The sequence below is a fragment of the Pipra filicauda genome, unplaced genomic scaffold (genome assembly GCF_003945595.2).
Source record: "Pipra filicauda isolate LSUMZ 115617 unplaced genomic scaffold, ASM394559v2 scaffold331_size1881853_pilon, whole genome shotgun sequence".
Lineage (NCBI taxonomy): Eukaryota > Metazoa > Chordata > Aves > Passeriformes > Pipridae > Pipra > Pipra filicauda.
The window spans coordinates 671,973-696,776 of NW_024104456.1; the positions used below are offsets into that span (position 1 = coordinate 671,973).

At 41.2% G+C, this 24,804-nt stretch overlaps 1 protein-coding gene across 5 annotated transcripts in view; it reads right to left on the minus strand.

Annotated features, from left to right (window-relative positions):
• The window catches only part of EPB41L4B (erythrocyte membrane protein band 4.1 like 4B), a 172,816-nt gene extending 155,547 nt beyond the window's left edge, over positions 1 to 17,269 (minus strand). For all 5 annotated transcript variants that reach the window (XM_027715752.2, XM_039383955.1, XM_039383956.1 and 2 more), the window contains exon 1: positions 16,846 to 17,269. In XM_027715752.2, the coding sequence (XP_027571553.1) occupies positions 16,846 to 17,145 (300 nt within the window). In that variant the 5' untranslated portion in view covers positions 17,146 to 17,269. The remainder of the gene's footprint in view (positions 1 to 16,845) is intronic.
• Between the last annotated feature and the right edge of the window lie 7,535 nt (positions 17,270 to 24,804).

Genomic DNA, 24,804 nt, shown 5'->3' on the forward strand with positions numbered 1-24,804 from the left:
GTCTATGCTTTATCACTGTTAACCAAATTCTTCACAGCCAGTTTAATGTTAAAAAGATATGTTTTTAATTTAGGCTTATTGGGTGCTCCACAAGGAAACCTCCTATCTTCCACCCTGCAAGGTTATCACAAGACAGTCACCTTAATTCAATAAAGAATGTCAAAGCAAAAGGAACTTTGTACTGTAACACTGCAATACCTTTAGTCAACTTCCAGTATTTGTGTAAGGTGAAATTCTGCTTCTAGAACAAAGTCCAGACAAAAAAGTACTAGAGCTAAACTGATTTCCTCAATCTCATGTAGTCAAGGGGCTTTGCATCTACAAACTATGTCTTAAGTTTCCAGACTTTACCAAACCAATGTCTCTCGCAGACAATATTTCAGATCCTATTCTGGCCGATATAAAACTCAAAATTTATTTCCGAATTACAACTGCAGAAGTTTACAGGCACTTTCCAGACAAAAATTTCTATAGAGGAATACTGTGGCTGCGGAAAGAGCAATCCAGAACCATACCAAGAATCCTGACAAGGCAATCTTGCTGCAGCTGTTGCACAGATCAGAACTCTACAAAGTGCACGCTCACCATTTCCTCCGCAACACCACACAAACATTTCTACCTCAATCACTGCAGCACAGCATCTCATGGTTTAAACTGGTAATTTGCAGACTGGCTGAGATACAGGTGCATACACGTCCTTCTGTCATTTTAGTCACAGAGCAAGACAGCTAAAGGCAATAACGTCTTAGGAAATCTCCAGTAATCTTTTTGCAGCAGTTTATCAAAGCCTCAAATCTTCTGTCCAGATGGGAATTACAGACATTGTCACCTTACTACCCAGACAGTATAACACCTCCAAAGATGCTCTGGGAGTATCACAAGAGGAGTACCAAACGCCTGCACCTTAAAATAAATCAAAAATAATTGAAAAAAAAAATCAAATTTTAAATTGGAAACCTTCACCCACAAACACTAAAACCAGCACTGGCCAGCATGCATTCACCCTTTAAGTTTCCCAGACCAGGAACAAGTTGATCTCCCTCACCCTGAAGCTGCAGCACAACATCCCTGACTGTAAATAGACGTAGGCATGCACGTATACAAAGAAGCACCAGATGGCCTGGGAACTCTTTTTTCTTAAGCATGTTGAAAACTGGATTTATCCCACAAGCCATCAAAAGAACACAACTACTTAATCATAAGAAAGCAAATCCTGAAGCAAACTTTGTTTCTGTGGTTTTCCCCTAAAAAAAAAAAAAAAAAAATCCATGTTTATTCAAATGTTTAAAATAGTTGTCATTCTAGTTAAAACCTATCTTTCTAACGTAACTTGTCTATTTGGAGCTAAAAGGATATTTTCCATTGGGAAATTTTTAGCATGATTCAGAACCATATATTTTTGCTTTCAAGACAAATAATTTTCCACCTGCTTCTTAAAAAGCCTGGATTTAGATCATGCTCTTAAAGAAAGCTTTTTTACATATATGCAGTAACTTAATAGTTAAACCTTTTAAGTTTCATTTGGAAAATGTAACGTGAAGTCAAATTCATCCACAATTTACTTTCCAAGTGAGAGACTAAACTAAAAATAATTGAGGTATTGGAAACGGAAAGATAAAACATTTTAATGGAAATTTTATTCACCATCAAGAATTACTGAATTTGTACCAGCAGCAAGACCCGTTTCTGGAATATCTACAAATAAAGATTTACAGTTAAACTCAGACACCTTTAATTTTATGGATCCCTGATAGGTTAGGAATCCATGCTCTGCTCAATGCAGTGTCATTTTCCCAGAACAGCATGGTTGCCTTTCACCTCACTTGCAGCCAGACCTAAAGGGATAAGTACTGTAGAAGTATTCCATCACAGGATATCCACATCAAGTAACAACACTAAAACCACCTTTTCAACCGTGGTCCTATTTGAAACTCCAGAGGTGGAACCTAGAAAAAGGTGACCTTCTCTAAAATTCCTAGTATCTTTCTAAATTTGGTATCAGTTTTGTTATTCTTAACAACTCTGGCTCCCTGTTAGATTCCAAAAATAAGAAATAGAGACGACTGGGTCCAGTCAGCAATAAATTAAAAAATAGCAGCATAATTTATACCACTCATGACGATCTCAAGAAAACCATCTCACAAAACAAGTCTCACTTTTTCCTCCATAAAACCACACTTTTGATTGTATCAATAAGAAACCTTGAATATATTTCTGCAAGTTCTATGACTGTGGAGCAGACGAGCTCTTGAAGATCTAGCTTGAGCTATTTGCCATGATTTCTGTCACTGAACAACACAGCTGCAGCAACTGAGCAGTTATTTCTTCTCCACTTGATACTAATCTGTCTTACTTTGGTGGGGCAGACCAGAAGCACTCACATGACCAAGCTATGAGAGCACTAAGTACATGAATCAAACCATTACTGAAGTGATTATTTATACCCTCAAGGCCCAACTCAATGACACAGGCACTGTTGAAGCACCTCCACATTAAAGAGCTTCTGTACCATCTGGTCTTTCCCTACTGCTTGGCCCCTTAGTTATGACATCTTTTTAACATTCAGTGCTGCAAATGCATTTTTTTACAATGAAACATCTCTGGATCTGATCCCTGACCTGGCTTTCAGCACAGCCCCATAAACAACTGAAAGGGCAGGTAGCTGCTACAGCACCAGGATGGGATGAGAATTCAAGAACTCTTTGAACTTGTATTGACTATGGAACACCCATACTCTCAAAACACAGTCTGTGAGACATTCTGGCAAAAGCAACCATAAGCATTCCTAAAATAGATGTGTGTAGTCCAAAGGGGCAGATTTTTTAAGACAATTAATCAAGAAGGGAAAGGAGGAGAGCAGCTAGCCAGAAGCACTGTCAGTGCAACCCTGAAGTGTTCTGCTCACAGTCACTCACCAGACAGTTCTCCCTGGGAGGGAACTAATAAAATCACTCCTGCTGAACTTCACGAAATTGGCACAGTAGCAGGAGATGATGGGTCTTGTTGGTTGTTCATACTGATTTGCATCTCTTGGGGATGCAGAACTGCATCAACATGCAGCTGAACTCAAAGAAATCACAAGTTACACACTGTGAAGAACGTTAAGTTTCACTCACACTCACCAGGTCAAAGACAGTGCCCTGGATTTCAGCAGCACTGCAAGAACTCTGGTGTAACAATAGAAAAACAACAAACTATGAGCTCTCAGTGTAATGTTACAGCCAAGAAAGTAAATACAAGCCATGAATGCTTAACAAGGGAACATTAGGTAGGAAGCCACGCCATTTCATATAACATTCAGCAAACCATTGTAACAACATTGCTGTGCCCAGCTCAAATGTCTGCACATTACTCACAGTCGGGAAAAAACTACAAAGACTATTTTGGAGCCTGAAAAGCATTTGCAAATGAATTTTGTTTTCATCTACTTAGACAAAGACAAGACTAAGAGGTGGCTTGCATATGAATTTCACATACTTCCATGTGGAGAATATTTTTCCCCATAGTTCCATGACTTTTTGTTGCCTGCCTGCTCAAATACCAAGACAGGGGATAACAGGGGCCATAAAAATACCAAATACAATAGAAAACCTACTATTATGCTGACAAGTCCACATACAACCTGAATAAGTAACTGCTTCTCATTAAAGACCCTCAGAGGCAGACAAACTAATGAGATCCAAGGAGAGCACTGGTGCTAAAAAAATGACAGGCTAAAAGCACGTTCTTGGAAGAAGTTCTAGAAACTGATCAGGGAAGGGGAACAAATTAAGTGCACAATGACCCTTTCTGACCTGAAACAAATCTACCTATTCATTTACAAATCATCTATCTGACTAACTCTCCAATATAATGAACAAATGATGTCTAGGGAGAACAGTCAGTTGACTTCCATTTAATATCATCCTAACAGCCTTAGTAAAAGATGTTAAAAGGAGGAATAAACAGGAACAGAGACAGCTGGAACATTTGCTAGCTACTAACCCAAAACAAATTTTCTAAGTTAGCAAACACAATAGCTCTGTCAGAAGTAGCAAAGAAACTGCCAGGTTTTTTTGGGGGTCAGTCAGTGATTTTCTGCACATATTTCATTCTAACAATTCCCTTTGAAAAATAATTGCCTGTGAAAACAAGAAATTCTGTTAGTATGTATAAGTTTGCATTCATTTAGTCAGGCCATAAGAAAACCATCTTCCTCCCATAAGAAAACCATCTTCCTCCCTATTCAAGCACAAAAGTACAAAAACACGCATCATAAATCCTAGCTACCTCAAACACCAAATCCATTCCACTCCTTACCGCCACCAGGAGCCAGCAGGCTCACAAGGGCTTTTGAGGTACAAAAGCCACGTTAAGTAACACCATAAATTCATTTAGCTCTGAAACCAAAGCTAAGGTAAGATTGCCTATGGTGCCGTTTCTGGATTTATAACCTATCCTTCAGCGATAAAACCATTCCAAGTGGTTTACTAGCACTGCTGATTATGTCCATGTACAAGACAGAAACAGAAGTATACTCCAAAGCACGCATTTTTCTGACTGCAGAACCACAGAGTCATCAAATTGGAGAAGACCTCTAAGATCGAGTCCAAACACTAACCTAATGCTGCCAGGTCCACCCCTAAACCAGGTATCTAAGCATCACATCTACACATTCTTTTGAATACATCCAGGGATGGTGATTCCGCCACTTCCCTAGGTATCCCAGTCCAGTGTTGACAAGCCTTTCAGCAAAGAAATTTTTCCAAACATCAAATCTAAACCTCCCCTGGCACAACTTGAGGCCATTTCCTCTTGTCCTTTCAGTTGAGACACTGGACATGAGACCAACCTTCACCTGTCTACAACCTCCTTTCATGTGGCTGTAGAGAGCAATAAGGTCCTCCCCCTGAGCCTCCTAGAACATCAGCCCCACACCCAGTCTCCCATTCCCTAGTTCACCTCTCAAAGAGCCTCCACTATCATCTGTGCAGAGGCAGAGAGTACCCAAGCTTGGGATTCCACAGAAGATATTTCTCAAGCAAAGCAGACAACAGTGTTGGAAGTAAATAGTCACATCTTGTCCCTCTGGAATTGCATTGAATCCATCTTTTGCTTTCAGGGACATTTTTTCAGCACCACAAACTGGTATTGGATTGCACAGGGTCAGTCAACTATCTGCTGTTTGTTTTCAATGAGCACTTTCACATCATGTACAAGACTACAGAAACAAACGTAGTTCATCTTCCATGTCACCTGTATCAGCTCTGCCATGCAGACAGACTATTGCACCATTTAACAAACTAGTAAAAAAAATCTCCAGTTTTATAAGACTCACAAAAGGAAAACTGGGAGAGAAACTGTTTCTTAAAGCACAGAGACTTGGAGTCTGATCCAAAACCTGTGCAAGGAAAGGAGGTAGCACTGTTCAGAGTGGTCCTGCCTGTAGGGAGAGCTCCTCAGGCCTGGGACTTTTCATGAGATCTATATTCGCTGGTTCTCAGAGTCATCCAATGCTGCTCTAGTCTTGACAGCCTTATCTTCTTAATGAGGTCAGTGCGTATACAATAAAGAGGAATTCGTATTCTTTAAACATTTCCCTATCTTCCTCACAACCTAAACACTCCTTTGTCCTGTAGCTTGCAAAAAACCCCAGCTTTTACGAACACTTTGCTGAAGATTTTGGTATTACGTAAAAGCTCTGACTTAAGTTAAGAAGTAACTTTTGATTTCAGTGAACAGTAAGATGCCTTGGAAACCACAAAGAAAGAAACAAAGTTCATTTTGAGGTCTATCCTTCAAGACAGCACTTGCCCTGCAACTTGTCCATTTTCAAAAGCTCCTCAAAGTCACAGTGAGCTCATATAGAGGTGTCACACAGAGGTTCTTCAGGTTATTTTCTCCTCCTAGAAAGCTTCCAGCACTCACTTTACTGAAACAACTGGGAAAGTTCTTCCCTCCTGGCATTAAAAAAAAATGCAGCTTTTACTGGGAACAGTCTGCTTTCTGAAACCAACTTCTGATGAACAGCATTTTCTATTTATGAAAGACCATATCTTTTTGCTTTGTTTGACAATTTTTCAAGATTCTGATCATGCTGGAAACTTTATCAGATGATCTGTTTCGCTTTGTCACAGTAAGATGAAATTCTTAAAGAAGAAACAATTAATAACATGTAGGGGGACAAAATCATGGCCATAGCAATATTCTGAAAGCAAAACTTTTGCTGAAAAAGATGAATTTTTTCTTTAAATATACTTTATGATCAAATCATAAAGCAAAATAACCTGAGTGTTTAATGTGAAAATACATCAAAATCCAAGCACACAAATTGAAAAATGAGAATATCTAGTGGAAAATTTCAATAGCAGCAAAGAAAACCCACTTGGCTTTTGTTTCACAGCACTCAATTTTTCTATTCCCACTTCCTTCTGAGAAATGCAGTCATCAACTTAGGCCTATTTTTTTGCTAATATACAGGCAAATGTTCCAACTCCTTCCTCATTTTTCCATTCTTAAACATCTATATTTTCCAAAGCCAGAAATGACACATCAGAATATTTACCTATAGGATAAATTTATAACACAGATAGTGCATCAACATGCTACATAGGTAAAAGGCAATTGTAAGCAACACCAAAAAAAGAGGGGATGGCTCAGAGAACTTAAGGGAAAATGTGAAGGCAGTAGGTGAATAGTCTCATCTTGTTTCCCATTCTAAATTTAAGGCTACTATATAAAATATTTGATGTTGAGATTATTTCCTCCTAGATTGACATCCCAAAACATACTAAACACCTTTCATGAACTAAAACCCACACCTCTCTAATGCCCCAAAGGCTTCCCCATTTTCACACCTAAAAACAAGGATTTGATTTCATATAAGTTTTACAGCAGTTCATTGAGAAAAGCCAACTGTGAAACATCATTGTATGACAGGAAGGGTATGAAGGGACAGAGAACAGACATACAGGCAGACAACAGCTTAAGCAATCAGCTTAAAGGAGAAAAGGAAAAGTGCTAGTCAACATCTCATGGCTTCACTGGCCTCTGTAAAAGAAATTAGCAATTTCTGCTGTCTTAGTAAGCAAGTTCCCCCATTAAAAAGAAAACCCCTCAAAATTAACATCTTCTAATTAACTGGAAGTCAAGAACAGAACTCCAGTGTGCTGCTGAGAGCTGCATGAAGAATTTATTGTGCAACACACACACTGGGCACACGCAGAGCCACCCTGCAGCTGGGTGTTCCCAGCTGCAGCTCACAACGTGGCCTTGGCAGATGTGGGCAGACTCGAGACCGTAGGAGTGGTCACAGAACAGGGTTGGAAATGCTCCTCCTCAGGGAAAGGGGATGTCAGTAAAAAAGAAGAAAACATCCTGCCACCCTCTCTTCACTGCTGAACAGCAGGGAAAGAAACTAAATCACACCCAGTAACATGAAATAGCAGGAAGAGGGAAGAAAAGAAATGAAGTCTTTTGCACAATAAAGTTATATTACTGTATTATTAAAACAGTTCTTTCTTCCATAGAACTACAGCAGGATACCGGAATTCACATCAGTATACATCAGCATCCAAAACCACAACATGAGAGAAATGTGGACACCACCCACCTACCACCCTGGACTTTACACTTGCAGGGTGCTGCCTTTCCTAGCAATAAGACCTACTTTGAAGAATATCACCCCTCTTCACTTATTTGCTTAATTCAAAGAGTTAACAGACTCACCATTCATCATCTCTCAAAGCAAAGCACTCATGGAAGGTTCATTATTCGGGAAGGATTTCTACTCAGCAAGTAGCCTGAATGTAAAACTTACATACTGAGGATCAGCATCTCCACTGAATAGTGATCTTTGTTGCAACACAATGATTGTACAGGGTACTCGTGTGTTCAGACCTGCTTATAAAAATGGAAGTTCTTGGATTCAGTCTTTTTACATAAATGTAAACTTTCAATTTAAAATCATACAATTATGACAGATCCAGGAACTACTAATAAGGTATGAAAGAGATTTATTTAAACAACAGAAAGCAGCCTTGACCAATTCTGGATGGAAACAAAGGAAAAGGAAAAACTTCATAGGACTGCTTCTCTTCTCACTCAGAAAATTTATAAAATATTCGCTTGCATGGTTAAAGCAGGTAACATTTGGGCATTAGGTAATTTTGTATGGACTTAATATCAACAAAAAAAGATGTGATGCAGTTAGCCTGTTTATGTTATCTATCAATAATAAAATGAGAATTTGCTCACAGCCTAGGATAATTTTAAAGCTCAACATAGGTAAGCCAAATTTCCTATCATCTAATACATAATCTAAAAGGTCTCATACAGTGAAATATACACAATAAGAAACTTTAAACTTAAAAATGGGAAGCAATATCCCTGTTTCGTCTCAGTTTAGGCCAAAAAAAGAAACAAGTTATTTCCCCAGTCAAGACTACTAACTACAAAAATCCTCTCAAGTCTACATATATTTTATATATTTACAATATACCAGTGAAATCACACATACAATCAATTACTAGTGTTACAAAGAACTACCGTGAAAAGTATTATTTTCAGCAGCTACAGAAGAATTAATCCTTGGATAAGTTATCCTTTGAAATAATGTGGCAGTCTACAATAATTTAATTACAGGTCACAATCCTTAAGTTATAACACTGCTTTTCTAACTGTCTATTTGATGCTGCCATGTTCATATAAATTCAAGTTCTTCAAAGGAAAGGACCAACATTCTCCACGTATTTTTGTGAAGTTACTTGTTATATTTCACAAACATTAAACTGGATTGTCTATTAGGATTTCCAGTCTCTTTATCACACAAAGGGTACCACATGTATTAAAATTATGAAATACAGTAACATCTAAATTCAATGTGTTTGTCAGCATACTTAAAAAAAAAAAAAAGAAAGGAAAGAAAAAGACAACATTTGGTATTTGTTTGGATAAACTATCTGTGGTTCCATAACAACAAGGAAGGGAAATAATCTGAATCTGTACAGATCAAAAACAAACAGCCAACATACATTAACTCTTAATATTCTTCATGCTTCATAGATGGAGTCTGGGTCTGGAACTTCAACAAATATATCAAAATAATCTCATCACAATATAGCTAATGGTCCAGGACATATTTAAATTGATGCATAGAAATAAATGGAAATAGCAAGTCAAATGAAGAGCAGATGGTCACTCTAAACACTTCATTATCCTCCAATCCTTTTATTTCTAATGCAGAAAGAATAAAAGAACATATACCATAGTCTGCATTGGAAAACAAAACCTAAAAAACCCCCATGTATTTCTCAAGTAATTAAAATAAACTAACTAACCCAGCAACACTACGATCAGTTAACAGCTGTTGAGTTCATCCTTCTAGCAAAAAAAGAAAATATTTGTACTTATCTTTATATTTACTTTCCAAAGGGCCTACAAGCTCAATGACATATATGTTCTCCTTTCTTCTCTCAACCTCCTTCCCTTCAACATAATTTGAGTTTTCAGCTCTGTTTTTGTTGTCCTATATGAAACTATGCATTTTTTAAGTGTGGAGGTTTAAGCTTTGAGCTATTTCACCAATAGCTACCAATGTTCCCTTGCGTGCTTGTAACAAACGTGGGTAGAGCCCTCCCCAAATCTTCGTTCGCGAAGCCCAGCCATGATGATGACCAGTGTTCCCCTAATGTTAGCTCTACAACTGGGAATGTTTGTGACAAGCAGCCCTCACCTGCACCATTTGTGCCCTAATAGACAAGGCACTTACGTTAGTCAAGCTGGCTGAACAAGCTGCTGAACCAGCCACAGACCCCTGGCCACAGCTGGGAAATTGAATTTTCCTGAGGAAGGAAGAGGACTGAGGAGCATTTCAAATTTCTGACAACTGCAGAGAAACATAGAAAATTTCCAAACTAGTAAAAAAGAATGGGACAGAGAACTATGCTCAAGGCCCAAAGCAGAAGGAAGCAGACCTCTAGTGCTCTTTAAAGTGCCTCCTAGAAGAGATCTTCCATTATGAACTGTTTCACAACAAACCCACAAAACTAAAAGAAATCTGCTCTTATTAACATGAAAGTTCATTGAATATCATGCTAGTAATACAGATGATATCCACACAGAAAAAGTATAGAGAATTGCTCAAGGAGGAGACTGCAAATGAGAAGGATGGGTGGAAACAGTTGGGAATTTAAAAACAGAAGCCCTGAATTGCAAAATGGACTTATGCTTGAAGAAGGTGAGACATTAAATGAAGCTAGCCTCTCAGAGAAAGTTACAGGAAAAAAGGTATTTACAGAGGGACTATAACAGAAGCAGAAGGAAGCACATGAAAACAAAAAGTATGTGCAGAGAAGCAGGAATAGAGATAGCTGTCCCCTTCCTGTTTCAGAAAAGAAACTTTATATATAATTTCTAGTTTCTTTAACTTTTCAGCCTGTTTCTTCCTGTACCATCTTCGGCAATCCAAACAAAACCAGTCCTCTGCTTGCTCTCATATATGGACTGCACTTCCAAAGTCTCTTTGCTCCTATTTCCTGTCTCGTAGGAACTTCTTACATGCTCAGAGGTTCTTTTTCCTCTTCAGGACTACTACTGAGAACTCGAAGCTACAAGGTTTGCCACTCAGCAATCTAGTCTAGAACACAATCACTGGAAAAAAAACCCAAATGCATTAGATGCACACTATTGACAAAAAAAAATCTCTATATTGTCAAACTGTTTCATAAGTTTACTTCTTATTGACCATCTCCCTTCAAATCCACGGTGGTCTTCAATGTTCATGATCACACAACTGAGACCAGTGCAAACATCTGCTACTGAAATGCATTTCTGTGCTAATAAACAAGAAGCCCAGCCACCCACATTGACATTTCACGTGGTTAGTCTCCTAAGCACAGCTGTCTTCTAGCCCATTGCAAAAAGGATACTGAAAGAATGCATGCAACAACCTTATCTTCTCCCCATCTCTCCTCACACATAAGCTCTCCATCAGAGAATTAGTGCAGGTGCTCATACTTTTCTATTTTCATTACACTATTCCCATCATTGGCTTTCTCCCTCACTGGTTGTCAGCTCTTTGCAGCAGCACTCCCGTTATTCTGTCTGTCTCTATTGCACTGAAAAATTGTATTGGTTTTCATTAGTAACTAATGGAACTCACAAGAAGAATTTATCTAACATATGCCAAAACCAAACACTGGTTTTTGTCTCCCTCTTCTACTACGTACTGTGGCAATGTCTTTTATCTGCTGTAGATTTATTGGGGATGTTTGGCAAGCACATCAAGGGCTTAAAATTCCCTCTTCTCTCTCAAGAACCTAACATTGTGCATTTCTGAAGCACGGCTGCAGTCACGTGTGCATACCCCATCTTATTTCTATCTCTCTGGGGCTGTGTATGTTCCCGATTCTGTACGTGATTCTACTATGAATGCCTTTCACACACCTTCAGTATACACAGCAATGCATCAAGGCATATGGAACAGGGATAACATAATTAAAGGCTATTACCAGAAGATAACACACTGAGCTCTAGCTGCAGCTATTTAATCAAAGCTGTAAGGTACTGAAAAGGCACTTCAACATGAACTGAAGAAGCAAAAAGCAAAAATATACCCAATGCCTTCTACCTATGGAGCTTGATGAGCTTATGAAGAGGATTACTGGTGCTGGTGCTCACAGGAGCACATGAACGTGAGAGGCCTTTCACTTTCCAGTGTTGCAAATATGCTTTTAACATTTTCCAGCAAGTACTCTAATTTTATGTTGTTGAAAAGTAACTTCTGCATAAAGAAGGCATTTTATCAATTTCATAAGTAATAAAAGCTTTAAGGAATTAATTAAAAATCCCATTCCCCATCTGATGTAATATATCTGTTTGGAGGCCAGGGGGTGGGGTAACTCCTCAGTTAGGAGACTATAGAGCACAACTTCAATTTCAGTGTCTACATGCATATTACTGCATTTCTCTAGAGTTAATATTCACAAAATGTCATTTGGAAATCATATGTGATGTGAAAGAAAGAAAAAATGAGTTGCACTTCTCTCACAATATTTTTATCAAGTGAAATGCACTAACAAATAATTATAAGATAGAGACGACTGCTCAAGAGTTAATTTTACATTTACATTTGATGTAAGCATACAGACCAGATAGTAAATTTTGCTATGTTCATGTTACTCCAACAAGAAAAGAATACAACACATAGCAGATCAGAGATTAAGAAACAGTATTCAAGAACATTTACTATTCCTATCCTGAAGTGTTTCCATAGCAGCCGAAACAATTATTAAAACAGATACACCAAAAGGAAGGCAAAGAAATAATATGAAAGCTATCTATCTGAAAATAATTCACAAATTTGAAGAGTTATATTTGACTTGTTCATTAAGCTAATCATTAAACATTACATACTTTCTAATACATCACACAGGTCTTTGAAGTGATGTTCACAGCAGCACAGGAATTTTTTAGAGCAAGGAGATTTTTAGAAAGCAGTATTTACGACAGACAACATATTGACTGCTGCGGATTCACATCATAGAAAATGTAAGGTATCCTAGATCTGCTTTGCAGGACAAAGATTTTCATACTGGAGTAAGCTCACTGTTTGTTCCTTGTTTTATCCCATTTTAGACTACAGAAACCCAAGGACACCCTACATGTGTTCATTCCCCTCCTGCCCTCCCACAACTTATCACAGAACACTGTCTTCAGTGGCCTTAAGAAAAGGGACATTAATTCCTGCTACTCTGGACAGTGCCACTAAATAGCTGTCTTTCATATCCACCCTTTAAGCTTTCATAAGATACACCTAATTAAAAATCAGAGACTCAGGTTTAGAAATGCAAGCAATCATATCTTGTTAAGATATGTTAAGAAAAATTTGGCTTTTTGGTTTCATCTGCGAGCCATCTGCCCATCTATGTATTAACTAGCAGGCACCATCACTCCTGCCCAAATGTCAATGCTCTTTCCTTGCATTCTTTCTGTAAGAACACAGCATCATCCACAACCAGTTTTTCTTTTATTAAAGTCACGAGTCTGTCAGAAAAACAGAAGCAAGACTGTTTTGACAACAGTGAGCACAGTGGCCTTCCATCTGCCTACAGCCGAGTTACAAACTCTAAACAGCTAACAGTCTCCAGTGTAAGTGAGGGTGCAACACAAAGGTACTAGACAGGTTCCCAGTGGTAAAAAGAAATACACCGATAACCATGTGTGAGGGAGGAGGGATGGTTTCTAATGTAAGTGTTTTTCTCCTTGCGTCAGTTCTCATCACTAGATTTCAGATGCGCAGACATGTGGTGTCAGGTCAAGAAGAAGTAATGACACCATTTATGTTCCCCTTCCCATGGGAAATCACCCCACAGCAACAAAACTGGTCAACTGCCACTCACTTCTATACAACAGATTCAACCTTAATAGCATTTCACATTCAATACAGGGCCCCAAGGACCTCATGGATTTAAAAAGCCATCCAGTGCATTATTCTGTTTAGAAAGAATACTTTCAAAGTACATGATTCTTGCCTTAAGAGTGAAGAAAAAAAGCCAGCATCATTAAGCAATCCTTGAAATTTCATGCAAGAAGCTGAGTGTAGAAACCATTATCCAGGGGTATCTGGAGTGCTCAGAACAATTTTATGTTGACATTTGTGTGGGGACAGCTGGGTAGGAAACAAGTCTGTGAAAGCTGGAGAACACCTACAAATGACACAGCACGTAGAAGGGCAGGCTAGCAGATGGGGTAGTACGAGGGCACTGCATACGCAGTAAAAAGAATAAAATGCAAATATCCCGGAAGAAAGAGGGTAGGGAAATGCAGATAAGGAAAGGTGACTCTAGTCTAAATATTGTTACACAGCCTAGAGAAGAACAAGCTAAGGAAGGACTTGGAGATCGGGGTTGATCTCTACTTCTGTTACCACCATGAACTGACAAAAGCTTACCAGATGTGTACTTTCTGACACAGATACTACCACATAAATTACAACGTTAACCACAAAGACAGTTATCAATCAGTAGATTGTACTGATGTAGGATTAATTTCTCCCACAGCACCATCACCCCCCACATACAAGAAAACACTGTGGCAGAACCTGATGCATTTAACCTAGCCAAAAGTGTCAGGGGTTTAGCTTTATCTGAATACTAAAAAAAAACTGAACATTTTTTCCACACATATAGTTAGCTTTCCTTCAGTCACATTTTTTCCATCATTCCTCCACACAAGCAAAGAGACCCTGCAGTCTTTGAAACCTAATAAACCTTTCAATTAGTTCTAAATGAGGTCTTAAGATAGCCCAAAAAGTTGTAGTTGCAAGAGTGTTGTGTTCTATCGGCAAGTTCCTTTTTTCACTAGAAAGACAACAGGGGTGTAATGTCAGCAGATAGTAAAAAGAGCATATTTTACAGATATCAGTATCTCCTGATATAAGTGCTTGCAAACACAATCAGCAGCACCGTGACATCCTCTGCAATCATCTCCATACTTGACTTCATGAATAAGCTGTTCATTGGTGATGAAGCCCACATTCCCTCCTTTTCATAAAATTTGAGCTGAAATGAATACACTATTTTTTTTTAATGGAAAAGATGCTACTCAATTCATTCAGTTTAACCAGTCCTGTACCATAGCTTCTGAGTATTAAACCACGTTCTGTTTCAGGGCCTAATCCCATAACATCATCTAGAGCTGCAAAGCTCAGAGAAACTTTACTGATCAACTTCTATAAATGGTGCAACGCCTCTTTCAGTTTTCCACTCTCAGTGTGGGTGTTACTTTCTGTGAAAGAAAGGGAAAAAATATGAGGAACAGATATTTAATTCAACAGAACAGTTTTTAATCCTCAAAACATTGATAGCTATTACAAGTTTCAAAGTTCTCCACTAGTCTAGGGATTTTTGTGAAAAAAAAAAATGCCAACTTCTTACTCTGTCTTTGGACAAACGAACTACAACAACCACAGGTGCAGCTCACATTTTGAAAACACTGGCATCTAGGTTTCATTTGGAAGTCAATTTAAGCAACAATGCTCCACAGCTTCTCTACTGGGCCAGCAGATACTTCCATATATTTTCATCACTCAAGGACTAAGAGTGCCATTACCTTTTTTTCTGATACTACAAAAACCTCAGACTGTCTTAAACAGGCTCTACAGCAAAAGCTGACCTCTGATAAATTAGAGTATAACCTTAAGCAAAATATTTACTGAGCTTATCGACACAGACCTCTATAAGTAAACCCTTAGCATGCTGATAACAATCATCGAGTCTACTTTAGAAAAGATTTGTGCAGAGATGTTAGGAGGAGTGCAGCAAGTTGCGAAGGAGATGTGAGGAGAGGAAATATATTAGCATTTCAAATATCTGGAAATGTACGATGTAGCCTGTAAGGCAAGGGAGGCCTGATAATGCTGGAGCAAGTATCTCTAGGTGGCTCCGTTCACATACTTCTGTATTCACATGTAAGAGTCTTACTCAATCTCTTCAGTTTCTTTTAAGCAGAAACAACAGGGTTGCCAAATTCCACGTTTTAGGGAAATGATGCCAATGCATACAGATGATTGTTATAATGAAAGGTACCTAACAAGAGTCTAAGTGTACTCTGAAAAAACTCTTTTACACTGCTGGATATTAAAGTAGTGCACAATTTCTCAGGTTGTTACAGTCATTATTGAGTTCTCCCACCTGTTTTTGTAGACCAAGTTAATGGCTGGTGACAATCTGAGTTGAAATGGAAAAAAGATCAAATGTTTTTCAAACATGATCAACTTCCATACTATTTCATGGGAAAACTTGTGCTTCAAGAGGGAGGGAACAGGTCAGCAAAAAAGAATAGGTGTTGAGTATTTAGCAGTTGTGAGGAATGAAAAAATAACCTGTAAATAACCGACACGCACCGTGCAGCTGCCTTTAGGGGACACACAGCGGGGTTCTGGGGATGCTGAAACACCTACAAACGCGGCACAACCTCACCGAGTAGGCGCAAACAACACGCGCACAGCCCCGCAGGCCGGCAACGTCCCTTCCTCATTCCTCCTGAACAGCGACAGGAGGGGAAAAAGTTCAGCGCCGGCACCATCCCCGAGCCCGCGGGGCCGGGCCTGGCCTGCCCGCCCGGGTGTGCCCCGGAGCCGCCCGGGGTTACCCCGGTCCCGCACCCGGGCGCCACGGGACGGGGGCAGCGCCGTCCCTTCAGCGGGGGTGTTGGAAAACAAGAACTAAGGAGGACGAGGAGACCCTCGACACGGCGGGGGCTGCGCGGCCGCGCCTCGTTCGCCCCGCGGTGCCACAGGTGCTGCGGGGCTGGGGGCTGCGAGCCGGACGGCAGCGAGGCCGAAGGCACCGCTCCCCCACCCAGCAGTCCGTGGTACCCCCAGGCCCGGCAGTACCGTCGGGCGGGGTCTTCGGGCAACCTTCCCGCACCAGCTGGGGACACGCACAGGTAGCGCCCCGCACCGCAGGGACGACCCCTCCCGGGAGAGGCGCCGCTGAAGGCACCGCTGCAGGGGGCTGGTTTTTGGCTGCGGAGGGGAGGAGGAGAGCAGGTGCTCACCTCCCCGCTCGCTCGGGGGAGAGAGGAGAAGGACGCAGACGGCTCCAGCCGGCAGGACGGGGGCGGGCGGCGGTCATGGCGGGGAGGCGCCGCGCACCTGGCAGCAGGTGCACGCAGGCGGGGACGGCGGCGAAGAGGACGAAAGTAGCGAGGCTTTCCCGGAGAACCGCGCCTGTTGTGCGGCCGGGGGGGGGGGGGGCACTCACAGGTGCCCGTCGCCAGGGAGAGGGGGACGATGCGGAGGAGGGTAGAAGGTAGCTGCTGGCGCTGTTTTGCAGGCGGGGGAGGCGAGCGCACGCTACTCACCGGCAGCTCCACGTTGACTTCGGTCCCGTCCAGAAGAAGGACGCGGCACTGCAGCACCGGCTTGCTGCCGCCGGCCGCCGGGATGTGGACGGGGGCTCCGGCGCTGTGCACGACCCCTCCGGGGTGCGGCGAGGAGGGGAAGCCTCCCGAGCCGACGGCGGCGGCGGCGGCTCCTCGCAGCCCCCCGTCCCGCTCGTCCCCCTCGCCGCCGAGCCCACCTCGCCCGGCCCCGCGCCCGGCTCCTCGCCCGTAGCGCTGCATCGAGCGCCGGCCAAAGGTCCTGCGCAGGAACCGCAGCATCCTGGGGGCGCCCTGCCCGGCCGCTCACACCCCCGATCCCGCAGCTCCGCGCCCGGCCCCGCGGCGCCTCCCAGAGCAACGCAGCAGCGCCGCCCGCCGGGAGCCAGCCCGCGCCGGGCGCCGGCCGGACCGCCCCGGGCCGCCTGCTCCGCCCTCTGCAGCGCCGCCCGGCTCCGGCACCGCCACGGCGGGGCGGGGCGGGACGCGGCCCCTCCTGCCACCGCCCACCGGGATGGGGGACTGGCGCAGCGGGCAGGGGGAGCTGCTGAGGCGGGCGGTGGGCGGCCACCTGCGCGGGTGGCCGGGGCGGCCGCGGCGAGAGCTCCGCAGCGCGGATCGGCGCTTTCCCCTGCCGCGCTGCTCCTCCAGCAACTACTCCGGCGCCGGCCGGTGGGGCGGTGTCTGTGTGACAACCCCTCGCCACCGCCCCCGGGCCGGGGAGGGGACCGAGGCGGCGGGGGCGCGAAGCCCCTCTCCCCTGGCCGGGCTTGCCGGGCGACCCGTTCTTCGCGCCGAGCGCTCTGCGCTGCCCCCGCCCCGCGTCCCTCCCGCGCCCGATCTGCCGGTCCCGCCCCTTTGGACAGGCGGGAGAGGAGATGGGGGGAATTATTTGCGAAATATAAAAAAATACAAGGCGGGGGGGATGGGGAAGTGGGCGCAGGCAGAAGGACGCATCTCGCCGGTGCTGGGTGTGGCCGAAGCGGCGGGTCCCGCGCGGAGGAGGAGGACACCGACCCGCCTCTCCCGCCGCCGCCTACATCCCTTGTGCACCGACACGTCTGCCCGGTGTGTGAATGCCCCCCGTTTGCCTTTGCGATCAACGCGGTCTGGTGGTTGAAGGCAACCGATGTGAGAACTTGGTCCCGTGGAAAAAGCAGTCCCTCCAGACTGTCCCGGGGTAACACTCCATTTCGTTTCTGTAGCTATGAGGAAGGAGTATGGGTTTAGTTATCTGTCATAGGAGATCCATAGGTACAAATACTCTCACGGTTGCCTTGCCAAAAAGTTAAATGTTTATGTATTCTGGCTCGGGTGGGAGCGTTTTTGCTGAATTGCTATGTATAAAATACTGGATGTGGATCATGTCTTGCAGAAACAATCAGTGAGACTAATTCTGTCACCCTATGGTCAGATGTGATCTAAAGGACTTTGAACTGAAATAATTTGCTGCTTCTAAAGTGTTTTTTTTTCTGCTGTAGACGTTATTTCCCTTAACCTTACTTCCAGGCCCGTTTACACAAGCATTGTCCTATTAGGTATTCAGAAAGCCTGCCAAAATGTCTCAGCTTGTCATTTTTTATTGAGACTTGATAGTATTAGGTAACTGCCTGCTGCTTCTGCATCCTCTTCCGTGTTCCTTCAGTGCCCTGAATCAGGTCTTGAAGTGTCTCATCAGCCAAGACAGTCACTAAACTGCATGATCTTTGGCAGAGATGTACCTGCAGCCCTTCTGCACTTCATGGCTGCATAAAAGAGCTTTTACAGAAACAGAGTGGAAAGGTGCTAATCTTTGCCTGCTAATGTTAACAATCAAGAGTAGACATTTATTACAGATTATGTTTGGGGATTTTTTTCCTAATTATTTTCATTGCATTAGGAGCAGAATTTTAATTTGTTTTCAGATCCTGAATGGTGCAGCATACCTTGGGGTTCTTTCACTGCTTTGAACACTGTGAATATAGCCCAGTCCCATAAAGCTGGTTTACATGCCGCAAGAAGCACAAATGATCTTAGTGGTTGGAAATTCAGCAGAAGTACTGTTGTCTCTTGAGGGAGCTACAGCAATTTCGGTGCAAAAGAGATTGGGGTGGAAGACGGGTCTTGCATCACTTGGGACTGGCCTGGCAGAAAACCGAGTAAGTCTTTTGCCATGCTAAAAATCTTCTTTACTCTGAAGCTGTGAGACTTCAGCCCTTAGTATCTTTCAACTTCTGTCACGAAAACAAAAGTCTGATATTTTAAAATGTATAAACCTAGGCTCACTTGATTTGCATTAGCAACACACGTGATGCAGGCCAACGGCCATACCCCAGAGGCAGTCCTGTATTTACAGAACTGCTATAGAGATGCTGAAGTCCTGTTAAATCTCATGTTAAGAAATATGAGGTAACACTCACAGTAAAGGATCTTCTGGAAGGAACTGGTGGTGGGAGGAAATAAAGCTGGTTCCTTAGTAGCCAGCCTCTCTTGGAGTAAAACAATTCCACCGTTATTTTGTCTCATGTTACCAGCAGAGCTATCTTTAGCCCTGAAACAAAAACCTTGAACAACTGTGGGTACTGAGGATGCCTTTATACAAGATGAGAGGTATTTAAACTAGCATTTACATTTACAAAAATTCGGACTTATATGTTCCACCTATCTACATCCTCTCTCCATGTTCAAATAGGCAAGCCCTAAAGGGATTCACTTTGTTGGTAGATATATCATGCAGTCCCTCCTCAGTGTCTGCTTCTTGCTGACTTTCCAATGAGAGACACAAGCAGAAACTGCCATGGTCCTCATCTGCACTGTAGTTAAGAGCATTACTTTTAAATCTTTATCAAAATAGTCTTCCACTGCAACATTCACCTCCCATGAAGTGCTCCAGTCTCCACTGGGAGTCATGATTTGATCACTACCCCAGGAGAGGTGGTGACCTAGGCAAACCACTTGTACGAACCCATATTGAAGTTCTGATAGCAGTCCCTCCAAGTAACAAGTCTTACCAATGACTTTGCCATAGTGCTAAGCAGTGTATAAATGGGAGAGCATTTATCAAAATTGCTGCTGACATTGGGGTAGCAGCAGCAAGATGAGGAATCAGTAACCATTACAGACACTGTTGTTGGTCATGGCTAAATAGCTACATAAAAGTTTGATAAGCACTTTATTCTTGCTCTTTCATTCAGAGTTTTGGTTTTGTTCAAATCCTATCTGAAAGCTTTTGGAAAGCTTCGAAATGGAGCCAGACGTGTAATGGGATTGGGGAGCAAGCCACAGACAGTTCTGTGAAGACTTTTCTCCTGCAGTGGGCAAACATGTGCTTCCTGGACATCAGAGACCTCTTTCTTGTTTTACATTGTCACAGCAATCACATTTATGGATTTTTCCTGCCCTGCCAGACTTTCACTCTATGCAAAGGAGTGTTCTAAATTTAATTTGCATGCAGATAGAGTTTCTTTTTCTGCAGTTTTGAAGAAATGTTATCTTTACTGAGTAACTTAAACAGGCTTATATTTTGCAAAGTTCTGCCAAGATATGTTTTGTTACAGACATTACTTAGTCGAAACTTACATAAAAAGATTCAAAGAGCAAGTATTGGTGCAAACCCAAATGTCTTTGGTAATAAAAGGGGGGGGGGGAAGAAACTTGAGGAGTTATGACAAATGTTCACTCAGGCTTTTGGATATTAATTTTTTGGGTATTATTTTCTAAACATATAAATGAAATTAAATTGTTTTTTTAAACATTTCATTAAAGGAGATACTTTTCAGCATTAGCATTCATTGGATTACAACATTCATGTAATACTTTTGGCTTTTCTCTCTATTTATTTCCACCAAAAGCATGTCTGTTGTATGAACAGGTCTAATGTCATTGTTTTTCAGTATTGTTATATATATAGATACAGATTAAGAATAAAATACAAAGGTAATTCTGAATTACGTGGCTGAGGATAATTTGCATTTCTAGGCCATCTTTCAGCTAGAGAGATCCCAAAGCACTTTCACAAAAAAAAAAGGAAAATTATATGTAGAACTATTTCACCAACACTGAAACGCAGCAGCTGTTTAAGAGCAAAGAAAAATGCTAAGACTCTCTCTCTTACAATTGTAATGGAAATATGCATTTGAATAGGCAGAAGGTTATGCAAATCATATGGCCATGATGCTGGCGTAAGTGGATGTATTCCTGCGAAAGGTACCACGTGATTGTAGGTAGTCAGGACTTTCCTTTATCATGCTCTACTCCAAGTGTTATAAAAGACCTCCATTAAGAAAAAAAATTAATACTTCTCCATTTGGAATACCAGTGTTACAGTAGGCACCTACTGCTGTTCATGTTAATCATTATATACTGAAAAAAACCCCAATATTTTCTGTTAGAATAAATAAAATAATAGCTCATTCCAGAATAAGTGTGTCCACTCAAAGAGCTGTTCTAGCATATCCAGAGAGGTTTGTTGATAAAGATGTAAGAGCAAAACCTCTCCCATTGGAACATCTACAGAAAGAAAATATTTCTTGCTGAGTGAACACTTTGCAATGCCTCTTGTCCATCTAATAAGCAAATTCAATATGACTTAATCAGATGTTCTTTCCTTTAGTGAGAATTTTATCAGGTTTGTACTGACCTCAATGCATAGAAATTATTTATTTTTAAACCCATGATTAGGTTTAAAGCATTAATGAAAAAAAGTTTTCAATGCTTTGTTGAATTGCAAAGATAACAGATGCTCAGCTGAAAAATTGAAGCATCTTTCCACTGTTGAACTGTTTTGATCTTAATCTTTGCTGAGCCTAGAAGACTCCTCAGAATATTAGCTATAAACAAACATCACATGATAAAACACTAATGTTTTCTAGAAGTACTTTCTAACAGTAATTATGTATATTTTAATTATATCTTCACTGAAAATAGATATCCATGGCTTCTTGTGCTGTGCAGGAATAAATAAGGTCTGAATTTTGCAACAGAAATACCTTTGACTGACACTGCAATGCTGAATGGGACCTTGTATAGGTCCGATAGGGCAATGAACCAGTTGTGAAAAGTGTTGGAAACCTTCAACATGTATTGAAAATCAACCTGGCAATAAACAAAGGTGAATGTTATAATGAATAAGCATCACATTAGATTTGGATAATGAAAAGAAGTGTAAGTCAGATACTCTAGATACTCCACTGCTAGGATGTTAGGCTGGCAGCAGAAAGGAGATCCTCTTCTCAGGTGGAGACTTTGACTCTTCACCTTTTGAATTGTTTCAGAGACCAAGGGACAGAAGGCCCGAGTGCTGTACTTCAAGAGGAGGAACTTATTGGAGACCAACTAGTCAAAAAATGAAGAGTTGAGTCGAGAAAAGTAAGTCTTTCTAAGAGAATAAAAATGGAAATGCAACAAAAAAGAAAAAGATGCAGCCACTGATATGGCTGCTGAGTCAGTTTATTTGTACTGTGTTTACCATTAACAAGAAAACAGGAAGAAAAAAAACAGATCTGAAAGACTGAACTATCAGTGCATATAGGTGAAATAAAAGTAATTTTTTTTTTTTAAAAAAAAGACAATTTTTATTTCCAATTTGTAAACTTACATTATCCAGCACAGGTTTTGCTGAAACCAGAGGGATGTGGAACCAAATTTTGGACATATTACAAAGTTGTTTCATCAAGTAGAAATGTTCTGTTGTTTTTTCGAAACTGCATTTTCCTAAACAGCTAACAGCTCATTCTAGAACATGAAAATATTAATTAAAATGTTATCTGTATCTGTCTGATAACCTGAGTATAAAATGACGTAACACTATCTACTTCGTAATGAACAAGAATCTTTACCACAATAGTAAAACTGCATAGGTGTTTGCAAGAGGAAACTGTAGGAAGACTGAATCAGTTATTCATCCCACAGCACGGCTTTTCATTTCTGTTGTATGACAAAGCCACAGGTAAGCGTACAATCCTCTCCTGTGTGTACGTGGACTTTAACTTCCAAGACTGGTTGTCAGACACAGATGCAAGTTTATTCCAGTAAATAAAAAAAATCTCTGGTAGGGTTGGAAAACAGTATCTCTTTGTAATATGGGACCTGGAGGGGAAAAATATTTTAAAGATTTAAGTGACTATTTGATCACTAAAGTTTCCTGACATGCTGCTTTTCTACTGAGTTTGTGGGGTTTTTGTTTCATAAGAAGTACAGCACCAGCTGAAGGAAATGTCATCCAAATAATTCTCCTCTCCTTCCCCTCCTCCATCAAATATTAATATGTATATGTACTGTTAACAAAGGCTCCTTCTTGCCCAACATTTTCTTCTTATTATTGCCCAGCACCGTGCTATGCACACTGTCCTGTGTCATCTGGCAATGATGGCATCAGAAAGCTCTAATGTTCTTCTGTTTTCTTTCTCTTGTCACATAAACGCATTTTTATATAACAGTATTTTTAGCCTCTCTGCATCCACTGTCAGATGATAGCAGTGTAAGGTGGAGAGACACTTAGACCACAGAAAGAGCCATGATGCTGCTGAAGGGTAGAAAAGGGTTCATTTCACCTTTCTCTTGAGATCTTCCCACGCCTATGGCAATTCACCAGTTGGAGTCACCGGGAAAAACTTCTGGCAAGTTTGCAGATGCTCTTTCCTGAAACCAAAAGTAGTGGAGTATGCAGAAAGATCAGAAAGATCCTTCTTATATCACTGGAAGGAAATTTTTATCCTGTGAATTTCAACAGGAGGAAAGACAGTGAGTCCCAAGCATGCAGAGAAATTAATTTATTTTCCTCATCTTTCTAAAGTCAGTGATACATAAAGACATGTTTCCTCTAAAATACAAACATGAAAGGCTGCTTCTGCTCAGAAGACATGGCTGCATAATGACAAAGTGCTGGCTACCACATCCTGAACAGGATGAGTTTTAAAAAAAGAACCATAGAAGGATGATTAATGTCATATGTGTCCTTTATATGTATCCCAATGCTTAATTATAAAGAAATATTTTTACGATATTTTCATAAGAAAGCTTGATAACTTTGGCAATATTATAACGCATTGCTGAAGAGATGGAAACAACTATTTCTTTGTTTAACTCTATTTCCCTTAAGTGTAGTCCGAGTTACAGGGTGCAAGAAATCTGTCTATAAATAAAGTCACTCTAAAAACAAACATGACTTGATACAGAGAATTCTGCCTGAAATTAACACATCCATTTACATACCTTCATTTTTATAAGAACAATAATCCCCACATATTTGCTCCAAAATACTTGGCATGCTTTCAGCCCCACCTGAACTCAGTTGACTGGGTGCAGATTTATTTTGAATGCAGTGGCATGACTGACTCCTTCGACAGTTTAAATGTATGAACTCTTCTAACAACTGCAGCACAGAAAATATCTGTTTTACACCCTGATAGATGGGATCACTTGCAGACATGAAAAGTCACTGGGTGGCTTTAGGTGAAGCTTGGAGACTCGCGGAGTGTTCCTTTCCTGTTCACTGGTGTGAAGCCATGCAGAGAGAAGTTTGCTGGGCTAGACGAAATTTTTTTACCCTGGCAGCTCATGAAAGAGCAAGGCATGTGTCATTCAAATTGTTAATATATAGTGAAAATAATTGTAAGCCTATTTAAATGTAAGTTCTTTCATATTGTGTAGATCATTGTGTTAAAACTCTTAGCAATTAAAGAAAAAAAATCCAAGCTAGAAATAAAGAAAATGTTAGTAGTTGTACCTCACTGTAATCCCTTTTCCTGCTGAAAGCACAACAGATGTTTGATTCCCATGTTTACAGTTTTAGAGGCAAGCATAAAAAAAAATTGTGCTAACAGGCAGACAACCATAAGTATTCTCTGTTTGGATATTTAAGTATTCTCACCATCATAGATGAGCAAAATTAAATGGGAAAACAGACTAGGCTGTAAACATTTTCTCGCTGAGGTTGCTTTGCATGGTGCAAGAGGACCAATG